The 23881-nt window shown below is 43.2% G+C and overlaps 2 protein-coding genes across 4 annotated transcripts; one reads left to right on the top strand and one right to left on the bottom strand.

Moving 5' to 3' along the window:
• Positions 1 to 1507: 1507 nt before the first annotated feature.
• Positions 1508 to 8953, bottom strand: slc17a5 (solute carrier family 17 member 5). 2 transcript variants are annotated; one of them, XM_034608254.1, is made up of 11 exons: positions 8734 to 8953; positions 7024 to 7220; positions 6383 to 6616; positions 6074 to 6161; positions 5844 to 5930; positions 4654 to 4772; positions 3361 to 3522; positions 2914 to 3046; positions 2675 to 2822; positions 2281 to 2371; positions 1508 to 1978 (listed from the first exon to the last, which is right to left on the bottom strand). In XM_034608254.1, the coding sequence occupies exons 1-11, from the start codon at positions 8813 to 8815 to the stop codon at positions 1838 to 1840; spliced, it is 1482 nt and encodes a 493-aa protein (XP_034464145.1). In that variant the 5' UTR covers positions 8816 to 8953; the 3' UTR covers positions 1508 to 1837. The 2 variants fall into 2 exon arrangements, with proteins under 2 accessions (XP_034464145.1, XP_034464146.1); XM_034608255.1 differs by having other exon boundaries at positions 1510 to 1978; positions 2914 to 3068; positions 3331 to 3522; positions 8734 to 8937.
• Positions 8954 to 10324: 1371 nt separating this feature from the next.
• arhgef33 (Rho guanine nucleotide exchange factor (GEF) 33) lies at positions 10325 to 23421 on the top strand. Of its 2 annotated transcripts, none has more exons than XM_034608258.1 (17): positions 10325 to 10760; positions 13364 to 13407; positions 16062 to 16226; positions 16386 to 16507; positions 16706 to 16854; positions 17415 to 17516; positions 17653 to 17779; positions 18894 to 19026; positions 19869 to 19976; positions 20115 to 20207; positions 20471 to 20619; positions 20710 to 20799; positions 20997 to 21169; positions 21574 to 22034; positions 22123 to 22347; positions 22433 to 22569; positions 22748 to 23421. In XM_034608258.1, the coding sequence occupies exons 1-17, from the start codon at positions 10439 to 10441 to the stop codon at positions 22875 to 22877; spliced, it is 2730 nt and encodes a 909-aa protein (XP_034464149.1). In that variant the 5' UTR covers positions 10325 to 10438; the 3' UTR covers positions 22878 to 23421. The 2 variants fall into 2 exon arrangements, with proteins under 2 accessions (XP_034464149.1, XP_034464150.1); XM_034608259.1 differs by having other exon boundaries at positions 16709 to 16854.
• The last annotated feature ends 460 nt before the right edge of the window (positions 23422 to 23881 follow it).

Genomic DNA, 23881 nt, shown 5'->3' on the forward strand with positions numbered 1-23881 from the left:
ACTGTCCGATCCCTTTTAAGATAATGTAATAAGGCACAAGGACATTTCCATCTTGAAATGGGACGATCGTGCTACTTGTCGTCCACCAGGACTAAATGTTTCTCTCTGTGGTCAAAACCTAAAAGGGAGAACAGCTTGTGGGAAAATGATATTAAAGTGGTCAGATAAAGCTGATGCTGCGTTACAACATCCATGGTCGCTTCCACATATCCGGTATTAAAAATGATTTAAAAACTGAGGACACACCTCGATGTGCTGGATCAAGACGTAAAACATAAACTTTCTCCCTTTCTAGTCCCTGCATGACACACGATACCTGAGAATTGGCCCAAAATCCTGTGAATGAAACGAGGCTGTGTCCATCAGGAACCTCTTTCTTTCCCTTTAGAATACAGAGGCACCTGCAGCTTAACATCTATTAGTGTTACAGACTGGAAAGGCATGACCAGCACTTCCCATGGGCATTAACTCAGGGCTGCTACCAAAGAGGTTCCTGGGGCACAACCTGAGACGACAACACACACTGTTGTACACATAAAATCCCTTTACTGCCCCGTCTGAGTAAGTAAATAAAAAAAAAATGTTAAAAAAGACATGAGGGGAAAAACATCTTGAAGAATCTCAAGTCCAGTTGCCTTCGTATATTACTTAAAAGTATTTTTAAGTAATATACGAAGGCGCTCGTTAAAGACAAAGAGCTTTGAAATAATCTAATGAGGCGTCACTTTAAGGCATTTTCCCCGGAAAGTGTTTGTGCTGTGCAGCCTTCATCTAAAACAAAAAGACCTTATCCACTCTGAGTCCATCTTGTTGGCGATGACACGTTAGTTATTTTAAAGCAAACATTTTTAACCGTTTAAACACTTATGCCAAGTTCAGACTGCACGACTTTCTAAGTCATTGGCTGCAGTTGTCTCTAATTCATCTTGTGACGTGTTGGCAAGACTCTCGAACTGCGTCTTCTGAGAGTTCACACGTAAAGATAAGTGAAGAACCACCGTTTGGCTTTTGGCGGCGAGTTCTAGAATTTGTTGGCGAGTAGAAAATCATGCAGTGTGAAATAGGCATTACTGGCACTTACTCATGGGTTGTAGTGTGGCTAGCTTTTGTGTTACCCCAAACTGTACACGCAAAAGTGTGAGACAACGTCCTTCTGAAGAGTGTCGACTTTTACTCTGGCAAATAAAACTCAAGAGGGGTAAAAGAGTTCAAGCAGAGCTGCTCTGGAGGCAGAAATAACAACTGAGTGGAATCATTTGAAGTAACAGAAGTGGGATCGTTTGTCTTTCACAGCTTGTTCATCACGATATATTCATCAAGCTTCAACTATCTAAACTGCACTAGCTGACCTTTCGAGTTGAAGCTGTAATTCACAGCATCATTTCTGTTGACACTGTATATTTCATGTTTTATATTATCCTTTTGTTTATGACCTTTACAGATGTGGATATTTTCATTATCCCCTCTGCTGCTGTGTTGTAGCACGCGTCCCCGTAGTGGGACTAATAAAGGATCATCTTATCTAACTAGTTAATAACAGTGCTGACCCTCGTGCTAAGAAGCCTCGGAGATGAACAGTGTTTCTTTGACTTGTCTCAATTGTTATTTCGTCTCCAGAGCATTTCTGCTGAACTAAAAGTGCAATCTGCTTTTGTCACCGCAGGTTCCTCAGTACCCACGTTCACAGAAAAAAGAATCAAGGCTGTTGCTCACGGTTACTGAGCTTTGCGAATTAGCAGCGCCGCCCTACTACCTGTTTAATAAACCTACGATTTGTGATTTGTCCGTCCGAGATTCGTAATCATCAAACGACCAAGTCCGGTGCTCGTCTCCCGCCTCAGTCTCCGTGATGAGGCAGGGACGTGTGGACGGCCCAGGGCTGCACCGTCCCTCGGCCAAACACGGTGTAGAACGACGCTCCGACCAGGTTGATGGATGCAGCGATGTAAAAGACCGTCTGCCATTCTTCTATGGTGTTCTACAGGAGAGGCAGCACAGAACTGGTTAGAACGGAAAAGTAAAAAGTGTAACTGGTGCAACTGGGGATAGAAACTGAGTCACTGTCACATTGAGTCCAAAAAGAAAAACATTGATCAAAAGTGTATGTTTCGGTAGAGACAGAATTTAAAAGGCTTTTTGGATTATTGACGTCGTCCTGTTTTCCAAATGAGGACATTTAGCCTAAACGTGTTTATTTAACAAATGAACTTCACCATGTTCAGATGATTTATCAACGAGCTTTGAAACAGTGACGTTTGTGAGTTTACATGTGATTCCTACATTTGTGGTGAGGGCTCTTGCTATGACTGGTCCCACCATGCCAGGGATGGTGGCAAAGGTGTTTGTGATTCCCAGCAGAATTCCAGCATACCTGTGGAGATAAACACACAGATTATTAAATGGGATTAATTCAGCTGCGAAACTAACGGAAGTATTTATTGTCTACGTGTTGACAGGATAGTAAACTGTATAATATCAGCTTTAACACTATACATGTCTACATCTGGAGTTGTACATGTACATAAAAAATGGACACAAAATCTGTAATCTAGGGTTAAATACTAAAAGTTCCAAAATGTGTGTGTATAAGCAAGACAGGTCTTTTCACTATGAGTTATTAATTTGAATATTTCTGAAATAATATTCCCAGAGCTTATTTCAGTGAGTTTCTCACGAAGGGGCGATGTCCAGGTGGTTGATGTTGAACCCAGAGGCCGACACTCCACCCAGAGCGGAGGAGATGGTGAGGAAGGTGATCGCCAGGACGTAGTTGCAGCCGGTGTAACCCGCTGCCACCAGGAACACGGCCGGCCCGATCATACCTGCAGAACAACCACTGTGAAAATCTCTTCTCACGTGACGGAGTCAGAGCAACAGAATCCAGGGTTCAGCTGGGACGTTGGTGCTTCTTACCGATGAGGGAGAACACCTTCCTGACGGTGACTGTGGGGGTGCGGCAGGTTTCCCGCAGGTAATCTGCAATCTGCCCACTCAGCACAGCGAACACCGCGCAGCCCAGATAGGGCAGAGCGGAGAGTAAACCATTCTGTGGGGGACGGGAGACAACACATTGTGTTCATTTATTTATTATTAACACATTTCATCAGCAGGTAGAAATCATTTATTCTTTGATGCAAAAACAATCTATGATTCATGTCCCTTGTCTACTACTTTGGTTCCATTCATTATTCTTAGTATTGCACAAAGGACAAAAGATGAACTTTCACATCAGGACTTCACATTACTCTGATTTAGATAAATTCTTTAATAAAAATAACACTAAGAAGCTTTATATACAATGGATGTGATCACATTATGTTCACTTTCTTTAAACGTGTTTGTGTGTGATGCTGACGTCACCTGCTGAATGCTGAATCCCAGGATGTCGTTCATGTAGGTGGGCAGCAGGGTGAGGAGGGTGTAGAAGGTCCAGTTGTAGGAGAAGTGAGCCACGACGATGGCCCACAGCGGCCTGGAGGTCACGATGGCTCTCCAGGGGATGTAGCCTGCAGATGTGGACAGCTGGATCACAAGGGAAGAGGAGCACAGGGACCAGGTGGATCAGGAAGTTCTCACTTGAAAACACACACTTCTGCAAGAACTAATACGTAAATATACTAATATACGTTGTGTGGGAAGAGAATCACTTAATTTTGTCCAACTGTAGAATTAAGTTGCACTGAATATAAACGTAAATGTTTGACTTTGTTTGACTGAATTAATGGAAACAAGCCTCACAGAAGAGAACAGGGTTTGTTCTATGATCTGCTGCATTACCTGGTGGTTTTATATTTAGTGTTAACTTTTCCTCCCCCTGCTGGACAGAAAAATACTAAATAATCCATGTTTATCAGTGTCTAGAGTCATATTCACAGTCTATAGTAAAGTATAGTGATAAAATAAACTACATAACCTCCATCATTTATCTAACATGTTAAGAACCCATTGTTTTCACACATCACAGAAGCTGGTGGAGAATCGGAGGCTCGACACACGTCGGTTAAAACGTTGAATCCTGCGTCAGTGTGAACATGTAGAGAACTGAAAGCAGCTGATTGTCTTAATGAAACAGATCCATTATAGGTGTTATGAACAGCTGAGGAAGACAGATAAGAGAATACATTTATGCAACACACAAGAGATTATGTAACATTATTATGAGAGGACTGCTGGAGCGGAAACGCCTGAAAGCATCAAACACTGCAGCTACTGTCTCTGCCACAGACGGAAGTGCATCCGAGATCAAAACGACAATCTGAGATATAATCTACAATTACACAACAGCAGCTAAATACACAAAAATAATCACAAATCTAATTTGTCTCTTGTGTAATAATATAAATCGAATTAAGTAAACTGCACTGGAACATCTTTATTCAGTTTTACGATCATGACTCTTTATGAAAAACAGTGTTTGGATGCCTGACCAAAAAGCTTAAATGATTTCCAGGTTCAGGGATTAAGTCGAATTAACTTCTTACACTGGATGTGTCTATAATTCAGGAAACATCGAGCTCGGGTCGGTTTCAGAGACTGAATCTGAATTCCTGTCGAGCTCGGTTCCGTTTGTCTCTGGCTCACACGGGTTCGGACAGAAAACCGGACCTGCACCCGGTTCTCAGTTCTTAAATGTTGTCTGGTTTCTGGCGATACCTCGTTCTTGAGTGAGTTGGTGATGTAGAGTCTCTCCCGCTCTGAGATCCGCGGGTGAGTGTTCGGACTGTCGAAGGCGAGAAAAGCCCACAAGATGAACCACACCAGACCGTTAGCACCTGGAGGAACAAAGGACTTCTTAATCTACATGTGAAGCTCGATGGCCTGCGATTAAATCCTCCATCACGTGTCAGCAACACATCAGAAAACACTGGGTTTCTGTTTCCTGAAACTGAACCGAGCAACTTATTACTTCTAATCGAGTCAAACCCACAGAGGATGTAAACTCAACTCGTGACTGGAGGATGTAGAACAGGATGAATGAGGACGGTGCCAGGAAAAGACTCTTTCCATTTACCTCTGGGAACAGCACAATGAACTGTTTCAGAAAAGCTTTTTGTAAATTAATGATTGTTATTTATGGTATAATGATGTTAAAGGTCTTCATGATTAATTTACATATATGTATAATTTACACTACTACAATGTACTCTACTACATTTATTTAGGTTTAGCTTTAATACAAAAAACAGTGTTTTAAGTAAACAATACAATACAGGCTCAATCTGCATATCATTTATAATTAATATTTTAAATGCAGTACTGCAACTTTTGTGTGTCATGTGTTGAGTGGCTTGAGATGTAGATGGGTTAAATCAGTTCAGACAAGTAAACGAGACTTCTTCAGAGAATCCATCTGTCAGCACATTTCTTTACTAAATCATTATTTCCACAGACGTAAGAGGAACAAAGGTCCAGACGCTGAAACTGCTCGTCTGAAATGTGACACGTTGTCGGTAGAGGAAGGAGAAATGTGCAAAAATGTGTATTGTTGTGTATTTACAATCAGAAAAGGTTAAAAACATAATTTGGAAACTTTTTCTTCATAAATAGTGTTTTAAGTGTTGCTAAGATGTGAAGTTCTCATTACTTTTAAGTTTAAATCCCTCATTTTGTAAGAACACTATGAAAATTGGGCAAACAACAAAATGTGTCTGGGCCATGTGCGAAGTAGCTGAAGGCAAAACTCTACACTAAGTTCAAATCAGACGTTATCAGATTGAGGGAGAGTTAGTCCATCACTGCTCCTACGAGACTTTACAAAACATCTGCATGTGGTTTATGCAGACATGGTGGATTTCTGGCTCATGCCCGACTGGACCCCCCCCCCCCCCCCCCAGCAGACTTACCGAACACGTAGAAGACGTAGGTCCAGTCGAGGTAGAAGCAGATTTCACCAGACAGAGGAAGAGATATCACCGTCCCCAGCTGGGCTCCTGAGGATGGAGGAGAACATACAAACAGCTGTGAATCACAGTTTTGTAATTTGTTGTATGAGATCAAAAAGCATCTGTTTTATATGCATATGAACATTTGTAACTGTATCTTCATTGTTGTCCCACTGTCTGCTTGGTCTTACCAATGTAGGAGATGGTGAGCAGCCGGCTCCTCTCCAGCGGCGGAGCCCACGCCGCCCACATGGTGTACATTGCAGGAAACGTGACTCCCTGAAGAAGAACAAGCACATGAAGGGAAGGAGGACACACGTACAACCAATCATCTGATTATAGGTGGAAACAAACTATCTCTGTATTCATAGGTCTGGCTGTCTTAACAGTTTAATACCGATAATTTAATTAAATAAAGCTAATTTCACATACAGCGACAATACAGCTTATGTTGAGGGTACAAACAACAGCTGTGCATGAATCATTTCCACTTCTCCTACCTCTCCGACCCCCTCCAGCACCCTGACGGCGATGAGATAGCTTGCACCCAAGTCGGCAGCCACAGGGGTGAGCAGTGTAAAAAACACGGTTCCCAGGATTCCGAAGCCCATCAGCCACTTGGGTCCGTAGCGGCCTGCCAGGTAGCCGCCAGGGATCTGAGTCAGGATGTAGCCGTAGAAGAAGGAGCCCAGAATCCAGCCCTGCGTCTCCGAGTCCCAGTCGTACACGCTGGCCTGTCGGGAGCGAGGTTGACAACGATCGAAAGTTTGAAAGTTTCTATCTTTTTTTAAAGCCCTTAAATCCTCTAACAGACACAAACCAGAATGTTATTGTCCCCTGGATCATTTCTTTCTCAAACTGACAAACTTCTGATTATGACGTCAAGCCTCTTGATTCATTAAACTCTGACGTGCTTTGGTTAAACGTGGTCGCAGTGTTACTCATTGTTTTCCAAAAGGTCATTTTAAAGCCCTTCATTGACGCTGCTGCTCAGTTTCCACCAGCGTTGTTGTTTGTGCACGTATGAAGGAAATTCTCTCAAGTGGGATTAAACCATAGCAGCTCTGAGGGAACAGTGACTCATCTTAACCGCTGCTGGTGATAGAATCACATGTTGTGACTCCGCCGCGCTCGCGCTCACCGTGTGGTTGTGTTTGGGCCGTGCAGGGTTGGCATGAGCCGGACACACTGTGCCGCTGTGGTTGGCGTCGGCCTGATGGGTGTTGTTGAGCATGTCCACCATCGCCACGCTGAGGTTCACCCTCAGGGAATAGACCACAAAGAAGCCGTAGGAGGAGAGCAGGGCCAGGCCATAGCGGGAGGAGCAGCACACTGGAGCTGCAGAGAGAGAGAGAGAGAGAGAGATGAGATAACATGTTAGATAATACTGTGCAAGTCTTTAAATTAGATAAAAGGAAACGTGGTTATTTTCAACATCAAAAGCTTTTGGAAATAAATGATTTGTTCGTTATTCAAGCAGAAAAACATTTCTTTTAGTCGTTTCAGTTCTTCACTTGTGTATTTGTCATCTCTTCTCCAGGCTATTTTCATGAGTAACATTTAGTGCCTGAGAGTCTGTGGATTTGACATCGTGTGGAACTGCTTGCTGATAAGTCGTTATGTAAAGTTCCCACTGCTCATGATAAAGTGGTGGAGCACAGTTCTCCCTCTGTCCTTTCACCTCTCTCACTGCTGAGCCGACCAGTTTCCTCTTGTCTAACTGCTTCCATCGCACTGTTGACCCTGTGTTCACTTGCATAGGACAAATAAAAACTTGAAACTCATAAAAGATAAAGAGACTCTCTCCCAGCTCTGTCCCTCAACTCGTGACTGGAGGATGTAAAACAGGATGAACGTGGCCGGTGCCAATAAAATACTTTTTTTTACATCTTCCTTTGGAAACAGGACAACGAACGGTTCAAGAAAAGCTTTTTGTAAATTAATGATCTATTAATTTATGGTATAATTTGTGTTATGTGTTAAAGTACTTGTACTGTGTTTAAGTACCTGTACTATGTTTAAGTACTTTCTTGAGTAAGCATTTAACGCTACTTTAAAAAATCCTTTATGCTCTACTCTGTTACATTTTAGATGGAAATTCCTTCTACTACATACACATACACATATTTAGATTAAGTTATTAAACAAAAAACATAACTATAATAGTTCAAATTGATCTCCACCTTGAACAACTACACCACTGCGCACCACTTGTATATTAACACACATATAATTAATTATTAAACAACACAACACTGGCTCAATCTGCACAATAAGCCCGTTTACTTGTAATAGTTCAGTGATTCTATTTGCAGAAGATTCTGAATGCATGCATATCATTAGAAATGTGATGTTGCAACTTTTACTTCACTTTTTAAATTGTGAGAAGTTTGCTTCCTCAAAACAGAATTCATCTTAAACTTTTTCAAACTTTTACCACCACGATCCACGATGGACCTTTTGTTGAAGTTATAATATAAACAGTTTTAATGGTTTTAGACAGTTTTAATGTGAGTTTGTTTTCCCTGCAACACAACCAGTTGTGTTACTCTTAACTCACTGGATGAGTTGTGCTTTTTATTTTAAATGAATTTCCTTGAATCTCCCTGTGTTCATTGTTATTGTAGATAAACACAGTGGCTCTTCTCAGTCAGTGCTCGTGTTGTGTTGTTGTTGTTGTTGTGTTGTTGTTGTCATGAACGTCTCTCTGTGTAAACCCACGGCTGCTGGAAGTTGAACTAGTTCTTCTCGATGACACGTTAGAAACAGCGCAGGGTTGAAACATATGTTTACCAAGCTACATGCTACATATGAGGGTTAGCACCAGAGCTAAGGAGCTAGCGGTTCTTACCTCTGTGCACTTTGTCCTCGTGTCCCCGGTGGAGCAGCGGGGTGTCCTGCTCGTCCTCCGCGTCCGAGCTGAACCGAGACATGTTGCACTGAGGGTTTGAATCCCTGAGATCTACAGGGACCACACACACTGAGCACCCGGAGCTAACAACAGCTAACAGCTAACAGCTAACTGCTAGCCCCTCCCTCCTGTCAGCTGAGCGCACCACCTGCCCACTGACGTCACACCATACCGGAAATACATCCTGGATTAAAACCCTGGTTCAGACAAGGAAATAATCAAATATTAATAATAATCAACATTGATAATAAAGGATTATGTTAATAATATATATTAATAATAAAGTATTATGTCAATATTCGATATGAATAATAAAGTCTTAATGTAGAAATCAATATTAATAATACATTATTAAGATAATAATCAATATTAATAATAAAAACACATATTTTAATGTTATTCATGAGATGCTGAAGGTGAATTAGTTGTTCATACTTTACTGGTAAAAGTAGAAAATACCAATAAAACTATCAAAAAGTATTTAAGCAATATTAATTAGAGTTATTGTATTTAAAAGTGACAGTTGGCTACAGCAGTGTCACAAAGAGTTTGTCTTTCATACACACGGGTAGATTCAAAGACTACACAGACGGAAGAACAAGGACAAGTTCAAATCTGAAAATGAAAATGTACGCAAAAGATTAAAAAGAGCAGAATAAAAAAGATAAAATACATTAATGGTATGAACTTATCAAATATCTTAGTTAAAGACACTTGTGGAAAGACCATAAACTTTATTACAAATCATTAGTAATAAGAAAAAACAAATACCACAAGAACTTTAAGAAAACAAACAAAGTTTTTCACGTACAAATTTAAAGAAACATTTTTTCAGCATTATTTACTCTGCACATAAACACTGATAGTGATCTAACTGTCAAAGTATAAATATGTATATAACAGAAGATGAATAACACTTGATCTTTTAAACTTTTGGTTTAGTTGGATGAGATTGAAAATAAATTGATTTTCAGGCTCAATCCTCAAAACCACATTTTCCCTGAACCCATTTTCAGTTATTGGTGAGTAAGAAGTCTTGTTTTGTTTTTGTGCGGCGACGAACGGGCAGTTCATTGTCCTCATATACACTCACATGTAACCACAGAGTTACATGATGCTTAGCCGTTTGTCTTCAGGCTTTGGACAGAGGACACAAAGAGACGGAGACACAGGAGGAGCAGACGGACAGATTTCCAGTTTTCCCAGACACTTCTGAGCCACAACTGTTTGTCTGACTTCACAAATAATGTTTAAATGTTCTTAAAAGTCATCCAGCGTGACGGTCAGTGAGCATTTGGTTGTGTTGTTGGAGTTGTGAGTAAATGTCCTTCTCCTGGAGAATCCCATGTCCAGAGGGTGTTTGAGCTGCTGACCCGTTGACCTCTGACGTCCACTTGAAGAGACGCCATAGAAAAGAAGGACCCACATGGGGATCACAGTGTGTGTCCTGGCAGTGAAGAGGCCGATTGATCCGTCCTCACACTGCTGACCTTTTGAAGTAAGAAGTGCAGATACCTGCTCAGCGACAACGTGAACAGGAGCGTTGAATTCATTTCCCCCTGATCGGAGCTGCTGTGTCCATCACTTCATCGCCCGCCTGTCACGCCTCCTTCAATCTAATGAGTTAGCAACAGTATGTGACTGCATGATGAACAAACGTCTCTCTCTCCACCCCCCCACCCCCCCTGATCTTCCTCTTGTGTCCCTCAACTCTGCGAAGACAAGGCTCTGTTTGTGCGGAGAGGAAATCATAGGACTCACATGCTTCGGAGGAGAGAAAGTCAGTGATCACAGCAAAGGACAGGGTTGTTCAGAGGAGGGGAAGGCGGCGAAGGAGGAGCAGGCCGGAGTCTTCCTGAGCGGGACAAGGACGTCAGACATGGACAGCAGGGAACGGGATTGGACCAGAGCGGACTTAAACATGGAAAATGGAAAAACAGAAGAAATGACGGAGGGCGTGTCAGAAGGTAAAACAGGTGCCACACAACTTTTGGGCAGTTCTGTGATTTTCTGGAACTGCAACTGTTAATCATAGTCGTAGCTAATTAATTTGTCTCTTCCATTAATTGATTAATTTGCTGATTGGTTGTGAGCCACACCGTCGCTCTCATGCTGGTAAAAACTTACTGGTGCTGTGGCCCACTGGGATTTGTCCCAGTATGACTAGTCGAGCATTATCCAGGAGGTGAATCATGGAACATCAGGTGACTCTGTTTAATTCTTCTGAAAAGATCAAATTCCGTAGATTGATGATAACGCGCTGATCCTCGGCTACAATCACGAGTATTTCCTTATTTCTAAATCCGATCGGATGATATAATTTGATTAGTTCATCCACTGCATAGTCACGCTGCCATAGTGTCGTGTCCTCCTCATAAGTTCATCCTGTTGGGTTGTTTGAACTTCTCCTTCAAGGTGTTGTAGCACAACACGAGTCAACAGCTCCCAGGACTCGTTATCATGACACATCTGGATCTTTCCATCTTCAGCGATGGAGCCGGAGAGCAGGAGAAAAACATGCATCAGAAGATAAAGTCTGACTGATGCTGAATTATGTGGCTGATAATGAAATTGATATTTGAGAGTTGTGGACAAACGGATCTTTTTCACATCAGACATTTTGACTCACACAATCATGAACAGTGAGTCAATGAGTGAATACGACCCTGGAACCAGCTCCACTAAATTAAATCCGTGGTTTTCTGGCTCTGAAAAGAGAAAATGTCTTGTTTTACTTTAAAGCAACACCAGGTAACTTTTACTGAGCAGCAGCGCCCCCTGCAGTCACAGGTGATGGGTTCATTCTTTTGGGCTCTGTGTTGATTAAGTGGTTTTCAGGTGGAGACGATCATGGGTAACATCTACTTTGGGGTGGATGTTACCCATGATCCTCTGCTTCCTGACCCTGAAGAGCTGCAGCTGTAACAAATCCACCAAACTGTTCAGAATTCTTCATATTTTAACAGTTTCCTGCTGAATATTGGAGATAAACTCTGGTTTTTAATAACTTCTGAGTCTTTTTAACTGATCTCAGTTCAGCTTCACTCTTCAACTGGAGCTGGTTGTGACAGTTGAAGCTGACTCTCAGTCAGTTCTTCTCACAGGAGATGGAACCCACTCAGCAGAGTCACAGAGAACAGACGCTCAGGGAGTGAAGGAGGAAACTTTCTCCACGTTAGAAATCTGTGGAACATCAGACTACTTTTAATGAAGCTGCTGATTTATGGTAAACAATTGTCGGCATCTCGTATAACAATTACTTGTAACCAAGCAGCGAACATATACCTGATCAATACGCCGGTCGAGTCGTCATCAGTCTCCTGCCTCTAGTTTCCCTCTTTGTCTGATTGTCTGACGTCTCTCTGGCTCCGTGGCTCTCGGCCTGTAACAACTGAGGCCAACAGCACAAACCAAAGTCGTCAGAGGAAATTTGTCAAACCGTCGTGTCCTGCAGACGGAAGAAAGACTCCTTTGTCTGTTCCTTCCTTTGCTCTCTCACAGTTTGGAAATGTTGCACAGCACAGACGTGGCACATTGTGTCTAGCGTGCCTTGTTAATTATGCATGATAATATATGTTGATAAGCCACATATTTCCGAGGACCCCTTTTTATATAAAGTCCGAGGAGGGACCCTCGTCAACCTTGACAGCAGCTTTCCAGCGACATTTCCACACAATAAACAGCAGCTTTGTGCTTTAACACAACCAGTTAACTGTGAAGAAACATCATAAATCTTGTAAATCCTCGCGGAGCACTTTCCCTCCAACACTCCGACCATTTCATAAACTTGAGCAGCAACACGCTCCTGCAGCTACAGAGAATACGTGAGTCCGTCAGGCGACGCTTCCCCGAGCTGCTGTTCACAGGGAACAGGACGTTCACGGACCTGCAGTTACCACAACGCCACAGGAGAACTGATGTACGAGCAGAGGAGATGGTGCGTGTGGTTGCAGGCTGTTTTTCTGATGCTACACATGGTGTTTCTGAGAAGAAGCGTGGAGCACTTTCACATGACTGCTCAACAACCTCACAGTCCACCCCCCCCCCCCCCCCCCCCCCCCCCCCTTGACTTCTGTGGCATAAAATATTTGTCATGAGCTCTGCTGCAAATGTGTTTATCTCAGACACACGCCAGCCACCACAGACTTATTACTCTGCCCTCATAAAAAAAAAACATGAACAACAGCGAATCCAAAAAGACAAGATTTAATTGCAAGGCCTGTACTGTATTGTTGGTGTGAGTGTATTTTAATATATATACTGCGGCTGATGAGATTAGATTAATACCTTGTTGAGATGAGATACTAAAGAGCAAGTGAAAGTAGAAAATAGAATAAGAATAAGCAATAAAATGTAATTAAAATAAAACATGAAATGTGATAAGTACATAATAAACACATTTTATTACAGTGCGAATAGAGAAAGAACGATAAAGTACAGTGGCACAGGATAATTGCATGGTAAGCATTACATTGCACTGTGTTATTAAAAATAGAATGAATCAAGGTTTTCATAAAAGTGAATTATTGTCTACGTGGGGGTGTAACTGAGCTCTGTTTGTTTTTTGTAGATAAAGACGAGACTGTGGAGGAGCCGAACCTGGAGATCGCTCAGGTGACCGTCACTTTACCAGGATGACTTTAATAATACTTTAATACTTAATCCAACACGTCTCCTGTCAGTCAAACCCTGCAGCAGTCAGGGTCAGAAGTCACAGAGAGGTCAAAGGTCAGGTCATGTGACCAGCTGTCCGGTCTGTACAGACGACTGATGACCAGCGGCCGACATGCACGACTTTAAAGATCAGACCGACTGCACCTCAGGCGTTTTTACATAATAACATGAGGGGAATTGATGATGTCGTATCCTGAAGCTAAAACAATATAATACAAGACTGTTGATTCAAAATAGAAATATATTCAGATGTTTCTGAAGAATACAAAGCACTGTGGGAACGAAACAAATTAAATGTAATAACAATAATAATGATAATTCAACCCACAAGTAAAAACACATAGAAATAACAAAAACATTTATAAAAATAAAAACACAGTCATAGAAATTCAAGCATGACCACCCATACAAATAACTGCAAGAACTAGAATCAGGTAAAATCATGATATCCGATAAAAATAAAAGAATAAATCCAAAGCCAAATAGTTTCAGCCAATACAGACTGGAAATCAGTTTAGAGGATAGAAGAGAACATGTAGCATCGAAGCTCCTCCTCTCATCATTGTGCGTTTTGTGTGAGACATGTCTCATGAGGACTAGTTTCACGTCTCATGGGTCTCATGACGTTTGATCACAGCAGGACATGAGACTGACGCAGTACGAACAAATGCTTCAGGATCCCTGCGTGAGGTTTTTCAGGCCAAAGCATCAAACCGATGTGTTTTTGATGCAGGATTCACTGAACGTGAGCCGAGGACTCTGATCCCAGTTGAACCAGTTCAACCCACTGGCTGTCGTAGCAGGAAAAACCTCTCAGAAAAGAAACGTGACAGTTTTCAGATCGTGTTCTGAATGTGTCTTATTATTATAAATGTGTCTCTCGTATTAACCACACAACACTTTGTCCTCATGAACTGTCTCATTCAAAAGAAACCACTATATTGGCTAAATCTGCATAATAACATAATAACATAACGATGTTATGATTTGTTATTGATATCTATAAAGAATTAACCATGTAGTGGATCTGCAGCCCCGAGGTGCACAGACGTACAGTAACACCGTCGAGCGCCGATAGCATCGGAGAGGAGGCAGAGCAGGAGGCGAACAGGACAGACGCTCCATTCAGTCGGCTGCCTGATGCCTTTCACATGACTGAGAGACCCAGAGAGGGAGAGAGGGAGAGAGGGAGAGAGGAAGAGAGGAAGAGAGAGAGAGAGAGAGGAAGAGAGAGAGAGAGGGAGAGAGGGAGGGAGGAAGAGAGGAAGAGAGGAAGAGAGGGAGAGAGGGAGAGAGGAAGAGAGGAAGAGAGGAAGAGAGGAAGAGAGATGGAGGAAGATAGGGGGAGAGGAAGAGAGGAAGAGAGGAAGAGAGGAAGAGAGGGAGAGAGGAAGAGAGGAAGAGAGGAAGAGAGGGAGAGATGGAGAGAGGAAGAGAGGGAGAGAGGAAGAGAGGGAGAGAGATGGAGGAAGAGAGAGAGAGAGGAAGAGAGATGGAGGAAGATAGGGGGAGCCGCTTAACCCATCATGTTATGTTCCCATGAGCTGATTCAGTTATCCCTGTAGAATAAATTCAATCAGCTCATATGAATGTGAACACCCAGGATGGGAACGGCAGAGGGACGGGTGATGGATGAAGAATGCAGCGCTTATTGATTATTAGGGAGAAGATGAAGAAGATGAAGAAGATGATGATGGCAGTGGTGAAGGGAGCACAGATACATATTTTCCTCAGAGAACAGTCGCCTCATCGAGTCGCTTTTAAATTCACTAGATCTGCTCTTTTATTTGGATCTCAGAAATATCTGTCCCCTGATCATGCCTGAGTTGTTTTCAAGACCCTTTCATTATTCTTCATCGATTCTTATGTTCCCTGACCTGCGTCCAACCAAGACTGGTGATAATCTGTCCTGTAGCTTCTGTGGAATCCTGCTAACAAACAAACAAACAAACAAACAAACAAACAAACAGACAAACAAACAGACAAAAGTAAAACCTCGTTGGTGAAAGGTAAAACATCTTTAAGACTCCTCCACCTTAAAGACAGAAAAGAGGATGTCCATAAGGAGAAGTACAAACGATAGAAACAACATCTGCTGATGAGATAAGAACAACGAGAAGACGGAACAATTCTTCACATGATTATCTGCTTCTTACAGTAGAAGTACAAAAGGAAGTGGTCTGGTAACCTTAATTATTTATATGTCCTAAATATAATCCTCCAACATATATTTGACCCTTAATGTATCTGGTCAAGACAAATAAACAAATAATTATTTTACTTTTCGCAAGTAGGTGACCAAAAATAAATATAATATCACTATTGTGAATTATCCCCTGAATAGTTTATTAAAATGCTGAATTTTTTATGTTGCCATGTTAAATAAATAAAATAATATAAAAAAACATATTCTTGATCCGCAAGTACTTAAGGGAAATAGGACTCAAAGACTTTGTTGGTATTGAAATGAATAATTAAATGAGGAAAATTAATTTGAAAGAGTTTAAATGCAACTTTCTCCTCCTCTGATCTGAGGCCAGCGTCACAGTCCCAAACGTGCGGTGAAAACATGACGTGTTGGTCTTGTGATGCAGCTGCAGGGCCTGGTGGCCGAGCTGCGCGAGGGGCTCCACGCCGCTCTGACGGAGCTGCATGACCTGCACCAGAGGGACCACGGCCTGGAGGAGAAGCTGCAGGCGCATCAGACCGACGTGGACGACAAGATCATGGGCCTGAAGAACTCACTCAACACTTTCAAGGTGATGAAGACCATGAACTCACAGAGATGTATTTGACCACATGATGCCTCTGCTCAGGATCCCAGAGGATTTCCCTCCTAATGAGTTTCACTTACGTCACGAAAGAGCAAAACATGACGTTACACTAACGCAGTTCCTCGTAATCCGATGTATTTGCAGGAGGAGCTGAATGTGGCTCTGTTCCACATTAAGGACGTTTCCGGCCGACAGAGGGAGGTTCAGAAGAAGATGGAACAGCTGCAGACGGACAACAGCGGTGACATCATTTCCGTTCCACACAGGTACGAGTGAGTATCTGTCACTCTTCACTTTTACTTTTTGTTCATTTGATGAAGTACAATAATCAATACAGTGTCTAGTGATACTGGTTAAATGCCCTTGAGCAAGGTGCAGTTTTGGCAAAGATGCCGAAGAAGATCAGTTTTGTTATGTAACTTTGTAAATCTGTGTTGTCCTCTTGTTCTGTTCTTTCCACTCTGCAGAAAGAGCTCAAAGGCAGATGTGCTCACGGCGCCGGGGGACGAACACATCTGTGTGTCCGGCCAATCAGAGCTCAGCGTTTTCCAACACTTCTTTTCCAGCCTGCCACATGGTGGGTCGTCCCAGAGGAGCAACACGTCCACACAGAGTGAGTGAGTGTGTGAGGGAGAGGGTGTGTGTGTGTGTGTGTGTGTGTGTGTGTGTGTGTGTGTGTGTGTGTGTGTGTGTGTGTGTGTGTGTGTGTGTGTGTCTCTAACACTTTACTTTAAATACACATATTTAAAGTTTTTATGCAGTAACATTAATGTTTCTTAATATGCAGTATTTGTCGGCAATTAAATAAATTAAATACTATATATTATATTATACTTACAAATACGTTTTATGCAGCTGTGGTACTATGCTATCGTTCATTGTGTATTTATACGTCAGCCTCCTTATAGTTGTTGACAAACATTAACTTACGACTATATTATATTTCTTTTATAAACCATGAATTAAATAATTATACACTGGTTGTAAATAATAAACATCTAAAGTAAAGTGTGGTTATAGTTTCAAGTCTACACTGTAAAACTTAAGGATAGGGAGGTGAAGTGAGGGAGAGACATACTCACCTGTGTGTGTGTGTGTGTGTGTGTGTGCGTGTGCGTGTGCGTGTGTGTGTGTGCGTGTGTGTGTGTGTGTGTGTGTGTGTGTGTGTTGCAGCCTTTGAGCAGGAGGCGCAGCTGCAGAGAGGTTGTCCATCATGGGGAGAGAGGAAGACGAGCAGAGACGACACAGACGCCCTCACCAGTCCCACTGAACCCAGTAGGATATATATTACAGATGTGGAGACAGATTACATTTATATCATATATATATATATATATATACACAGTAAACGACAGATGTGTGATGCTGTTGCAGTTTGAGATGAAACCTGTGTGTGTCCCTGTGTGAGCAGATAAGAGGCAGAGAGCCGCTCTGGAGCTGCTGGAGTCAGAGAGAGTCTACGTCTCCCACTTGTCTCTGTTACTGAAGGCCAACATCTCCTTCAACGGGTCGGAGCCCATCGCCCCCAAGGACAAGCGGTGAGACCACACTGTATCTTGTATCTTGTCCAAAGATCCCTCGGAGCGCAGACTGAATGTGACAGGGATCGAACCACCGACCTTCTGGTTAGTGGACGACCCGTGGAGACACAGAATCAGAAGCAGACATCAACGTCTTTATCTGACGTAGAAAAGTTATCGAATGCTTTGAGCCAGGAACTCAACAAATATCACAGACTACAATTGTTTTACCCACAAACACACAAACACACACAGACACACACAGAGTATTTATTCCAGGAGCGGCTGCTGATCTAATTTGAGAGCTGACAGCGAGAGCGGAGCAGGAAATGAACAAATCAAATTCCAGCAGGTTATAAACACCAGTGAGACAGAGAGGATGCTCTGTTGAACCCACTGTAATGTGATCACCGCTCAGCTCCAGCACCACGTGGTCACGACGACCTGACGCACACACAGAAAGGTACAACTGGGTCGAATGGTATTTGCAAATGATTGCATTTGTTTAAACTCGATTTAGCCGCTGCCAGATGTTTGTCACATACGATGGCACAGTGATTAGTCAGAGGGTTTAACACGGAACACGAACACGGAGCCGAGGTTGTTTGAGTTTACTTCCACACGCCAGGCGGCTGCGAGAGCGGAAAATGAATCTTTTACTTTTTATTTTTCCACGGCAATGTCACATTAAAACCAAGTAATTATAAATGTATTTAAACAATTAGAAAACTGCTATATTACATGAAAAGGTGGAGAAAAATACATGACATCAAGTCTCCAAAAACATACTTTTTCTCATTTGGTGTCTTGGGTGATTTTTCTACAAAGGAAGAACATGTTTAATTCATAATTATCCTTGTGTGTCTTCACTTGTTCTATGAAGCCAAAATACCCTGGACACAGTCAGCTGTCAATCAAGACATATTCATATCTAATTAAGACCAAACTAATCAAACTTAACTGGGGAAAGTTTATTTGGCACATACTTTGATTTGGTGCCTATACTGCCACCAGCCATCAGGGGGCGATCAACATGACTTGGCTTCACTTTCACGTCGTCCATCTTTGCAAACGATCTCTGCAGTTAAGTAAATATTCTGTGAAATGATTCTCCTCCCTTTCTTGTCTCTAGTCCGTTTCCCAGCTCCCTGAGGTTTCTCATCCAGCAGCATCTGGAGCTGCTCCACACTCTCCAGGAACGAGTGCTGAAGTGCCAGTGGCAAGGCATCATGGGGGATGTGTTCATGAGGCTGACCAGCACGGAGGTACACACAGAGTCACACTGCGTCATGAAATGTGTAACAACCACGAGAGAGAATAGGTCTTACTGGTGTTTTTCCATTTTACCACCATCTTTAACATTTTCTAACGTAGTCTTATGTCATATTTTTAAACAAGACATGAAAGCCCTGAACCTGCGTCCTCCTCGATTCATAAATCCAAAGCTCTCCGTGCTGTTCCAGGACTGTTCATGTGAACGGGTCACAGGGGGGGGCGGCCTCGGGACTCTCCATTTATAATGAATCAGAATCACATTGGCAGCCGTGACGGACATTAGATGAAATGTCAAATTCCTGTGCACGAAAGAAAGAAAGAAAGTGAACTCAGTCAGTATTATCAACAGACAAAGAAAACTTTATCCAACACTGCAAGTGCGGTAACAATATTCTTGACCAATGTGAATATTTAAGGAAATAAAAAGCTTTTCCTGAATGTCACAAAGGTTTTACTGTGATATCGTCAGAGTGCTGGTGCTGAAAGCCTCAAGCCGACACAATACACGGGAACTAACGAGAATATCGTGTTAAAGCCAACGTGTCAATGATCAACTGTTAGTGACTCAGAGGAAATGCAGTAATTAGTAAGAACAGCTATTTAAAAAGATAACAGCAGAACGTTATCACTCACTGGGTGAAAGACAGATAAAGCTCAGTGTTTTTACAATATTTCTATCAAAAGATGTCAAGTAAATTGTTTAGTTTTAACTTGAGTAGCAGCTGGAAGTTGAGTTAAAGCTCGTTTCTCTGTCAGTAAACAGAGGAGGAGGAAGACGTGTGTGGATGATGCATGAACACACGTAACACACGTCTCTGTGTCTCCTCTGCAGAGCGACTTCTTGGATTTCTACGTGTCCTACCTGAAGGAGCTCCCAGACTGTTTGACCGTCGTCACCATGCTCGCATCCAGCTCCATGAAATCTTCTGCCCTGCTGGAGGTAAAACCAGAGAGAGTGAGACACGTCAGGACAAGTCAGGACAAGTCAGGACAAGTCAGGACAGACCAGGACGTGACAGGATCATTTTATTGTGTTGCTGTATTTTAACTTTATTCTAACCGGCCCTGCTCCTTTCAGAGCGACATAATGGGTGACGAATCCAAACCCTCCCTCCACACTCTGCTCCTCCAGCCGGTTCAGAGGATCCCAGAGTACCTGCTGCTGCTGCAGGTGGGATACAACACACACACACACACACACACACACACACACACACACACACACACACACACACACACACACACACACACACACACACACACACACACACACACACACACACACAAAATTGTATTTGTTCTTCTCTGATCCAGATTGAATCTTTCCACCAAGTGTCGTGGAAATCCACCCAGTTGTTTTTGTATAATCATGCTTACTGTGTGTGTCTGTGTGTGTGTCTCTGTGTGTGTGTGTCTGTGTGTGTGTGTGTTCAGGGGCTGCTGAGGCAGACTGATGCTGAGCACCCAGACTACTACCTGCTGCTGGTGAGCATCCAGCAGTTCCGGACCTTCACCGCTCAGTACCACCACCTGCTCCAGCACAACCAGGAGCTGCTGCTGCTCAACCGCCAGGAGGTGAAGAGGTCAGAGTTACAGTAGCTTCATCACACGCCTGCTTCAGAGGCAACACCAGACGTTGAACCCTGAGCGTTTGAACCTTGTGCCCCCTGCAGGTCGACCATGAAACAGCTGTTGATGACAGTAGAGAGTGGAATTAAAAACAACAACATGGGCTCGCCGTATCCCTGCAGCAGCGCCATGCTGTGAGTATTCATCCTGCAGATCAGCTGCACCTCCAGGACTCAATCTGTGCTTTGAAACGTATCAATGTGGCCACTTGGGGGCAGAAAAACTACCTGACAGACCAAGATCTCTAAATTATTACTGCTTCTATGTTTTTGAATCCCATATATCAACTGGGTCTCCACTCGATTGATTGTGAATCTTCTCTCCGGAGCAGAGAACATGCGAACCAGGTGAAGCGCAGCAAACAGCGCCTCCTGGAGCAGATGCAGTCCCACCGTTTCCAGGACTGGGATCGGGACCCCGACTCTCACTGTTACGACTCGGAGTGGCCGTCCCAGCTCCCGTTCTTCAACCCTGGCCTGGACTCACGGAACCACAAGCCCACGGGTCTGTTGACGATTAGAACACAAGCTTCCTGTTGTGGGTTCTGTTGGATTAGAGTTATACTTTGAGAAGCAGGAAAACTTTGAGTATGCTTAAAAATAAATACTTTTCAGAAATCAGTGTAATATTCTCAGCAGCACACACACACACACACAAATCGGTTTTCCAGGTGTCTGGAGGTGAGAAAATAAGCAGGATTAGGATTTGTCTTTAAATCTTTCTTTTATCTTCTTTTATATTCCAATAACAAATGAGTGAGACACTTTATGAAATTGTGTGTTTTTATTCTACCCCCTTAAAGCTTTTCACGCCTTCACACAACAACACACTTACACCCTTTGTAATTTTGTTGCTTTTGGAACAATCGCACCTTCAGGGACTCAGTCAACCAACTTTTGGCCTTTCAGGTCTCGGCAGTATCCCAGAGAGCGAGTCGACTGAGCGCTCCATGTCGTGTCAGCATCATCTTCCCTCCAGGCCTGCAGACTTCCGTCAGGTTCAACCCGGCTCTGCTCTGGCCGATGCTCTCGGGGAGTTCCTCCTGCCTCCAGACCCCCCGGGGATGGAGAGCCTCTACGAAGAGGACGGCAGGTCCCTCCACGACGTCTCTATGTTCGACCAGTGCTCGTCGGCCTCCTCGGATTCCTCCATCGACATCGCCTTCGTGAGGTGCCCCAAAGCCCCCGCAGCCTCACACCATGCGATGGCAGCGAACGTGTCGACGTCCCGAGATGTCTTCGGCAACGGCGGAAGCCACGGCAACGGTTTCGGCAAACTGCCCAACCGAGGGTGCGTGTCTCCAGATGAGGCCGTGATGATGCGGCGCCATCAGCATCGCCCCCTTCAGGCCAGCCAGCGTAAGAGCAAGGTGAGCTTTCTTTGTGGTTGTAGCTATTTGCGAATACATAACGTCTACATGTGTGAAAGTCACAAAGTACCTCCTCTCCACGGCCTAGTCACTGAACGGCCTGCAGATGGACAACATGGTGAGCGGCCTGGACGGGGCCCCTCTGTCGGACCACCTCCAGAGAGTCGGGCTGGGCAGCCACGCCAAGCTGGAGCGCCAGGGCAGCAAAGGCAGCAAAGGGTGTCCCACTCCGTCCCGTAAGGTCCACAGCCCCATGGGCAACCGAGCAGACGCAGACAAACAGAGCGGGGACCTTCACGGGCTGCTCAGCATTGTGGGTGTCCAGCTAAGGGACATAAGCACTTTATGGATGATACCAGATCGAGCTCAATGTAATATTGTGTTTAACCCCCGACCAGGACTCTGGGATCCAATCGTGGGGCGACGAGACAAAGTGGAGGACGGAGGAGAACAACCAGTCCCAGTTCAGCGAGAGGAGTCGGAAGCAGGAAAAAGGAGGATTCAGGAGCTCGTTCAAGAAACTCTTCAAGAAGAAGTGAGTGATGATGTGAAACGAGGAAATATAAACAAAAAAGAAAGAGCTAACGAATCCTCCAGAGTTCCTTGAAGGAAGCAAAAAGAATTGAAGTGAAAGGGAAAGCACAGATGATGAAGACAAGAGGAGAGTTCTTCCTCGTTGAGTCAGATTAACCCTTCGTCCTTCTTTCCAACAGGAGCAGCGATGAGAAGAAAGACAAAGGTGGAGAGAAAGCAGCAGAAAACCAGAACAGCTGTGACCACGACACGTCGGGGAAGAATTCCAAACTGGTTCATCTGGAGATAAACCGCGGCACAGCTGTGTGAACGCCGGCTCCACCTCACACAGGAACTCTGTGTGGTGCAGGAACGCTTCAGAGGCCACGCTTCTCTTTCTCTTTCAGCTGCTGTATAAATGTACAGGTATAAGCCATATTTCCTCTAAAGTATAAATCAGATTTTTATTTAAAAACACAAAGTCCAGCCCCCGGCCTTCACACCGCAGAGAAACTATTTGACGTTGTGGATTTCACCCTTTTCTTTTTTTATTATTATTATTTCGTCATTCTAACGTTAAAAGGCACAAAACGAAATTTGTTTTAAATTCTTGAAATGACCACTTCACAGTTCATTTGAATAGGTTGTTACACTACTCCACCACTAGATGGTGTAGTTTAACACTCTCTGCCCCCCCCTCCAGTTAACGTCTCGTTTAAAATCCAACTTTTAAACTGTGTAAATTTTCCTGCTGACATTTTCATGGCTGCTCAATTTCCCATAACCCAGAACATATTATATTGTGCATATAGTCAGGAGAACAACTGGTATTCTATATTATTTCTGTATTATTAGGACGTTTTGTTTGAATAATTACAATAATTGACGATTAAATGTTTTTCTTTGACGGTTAATTCCATGCACTGAAAACATTGTGTTGTTGAAAGATGAATGTGACGTGAAGATTGTTCAATAAAGGTCAAAGGTCAAATGTCTGAGGATCATCGCAGCATCAGAATCAATTTGCTGATTAAATCTGTCATTTGTGTCAAAACTGAAAAAGTTAAAATGTTTTTGATTATTTTTCTATCACTGACTTCAGCTCATATTTAATTATCCTTAATGATCCATGAGGATGTTCAGGCAGTTCCTCGTGACGTGTGGCTGGTGGAGGTGGAGCTTATATGTTGTTGGTTTAGATAATGAATTATTTTTATTGGCTCATAAATTGAATGAATTTTTAAAAAGTTATATGTTTTGCCATCTGAAATGTAACTAGAAGGAGTAGAAACCATATTTACCTCCACACATATAGTGAGAGAGAAAAATAAAGT

This window comes from Hippoglossus hippoglossus, chromosome 15 (assembly GCF_009819705.1).
Source record: "Hippoglossus hippoglossus isolate fHipHip1 chromosome 15, fHipHip1.pri, whole genome shotgun sequence".
NCBI classification, from domain to species: Eukaryota; Metazoa; Chordata; class Actinopteri; order Pleuronectiformes; family Pleuronectidae; genus Hippoglossus; species Hippoglossus hippoglossus.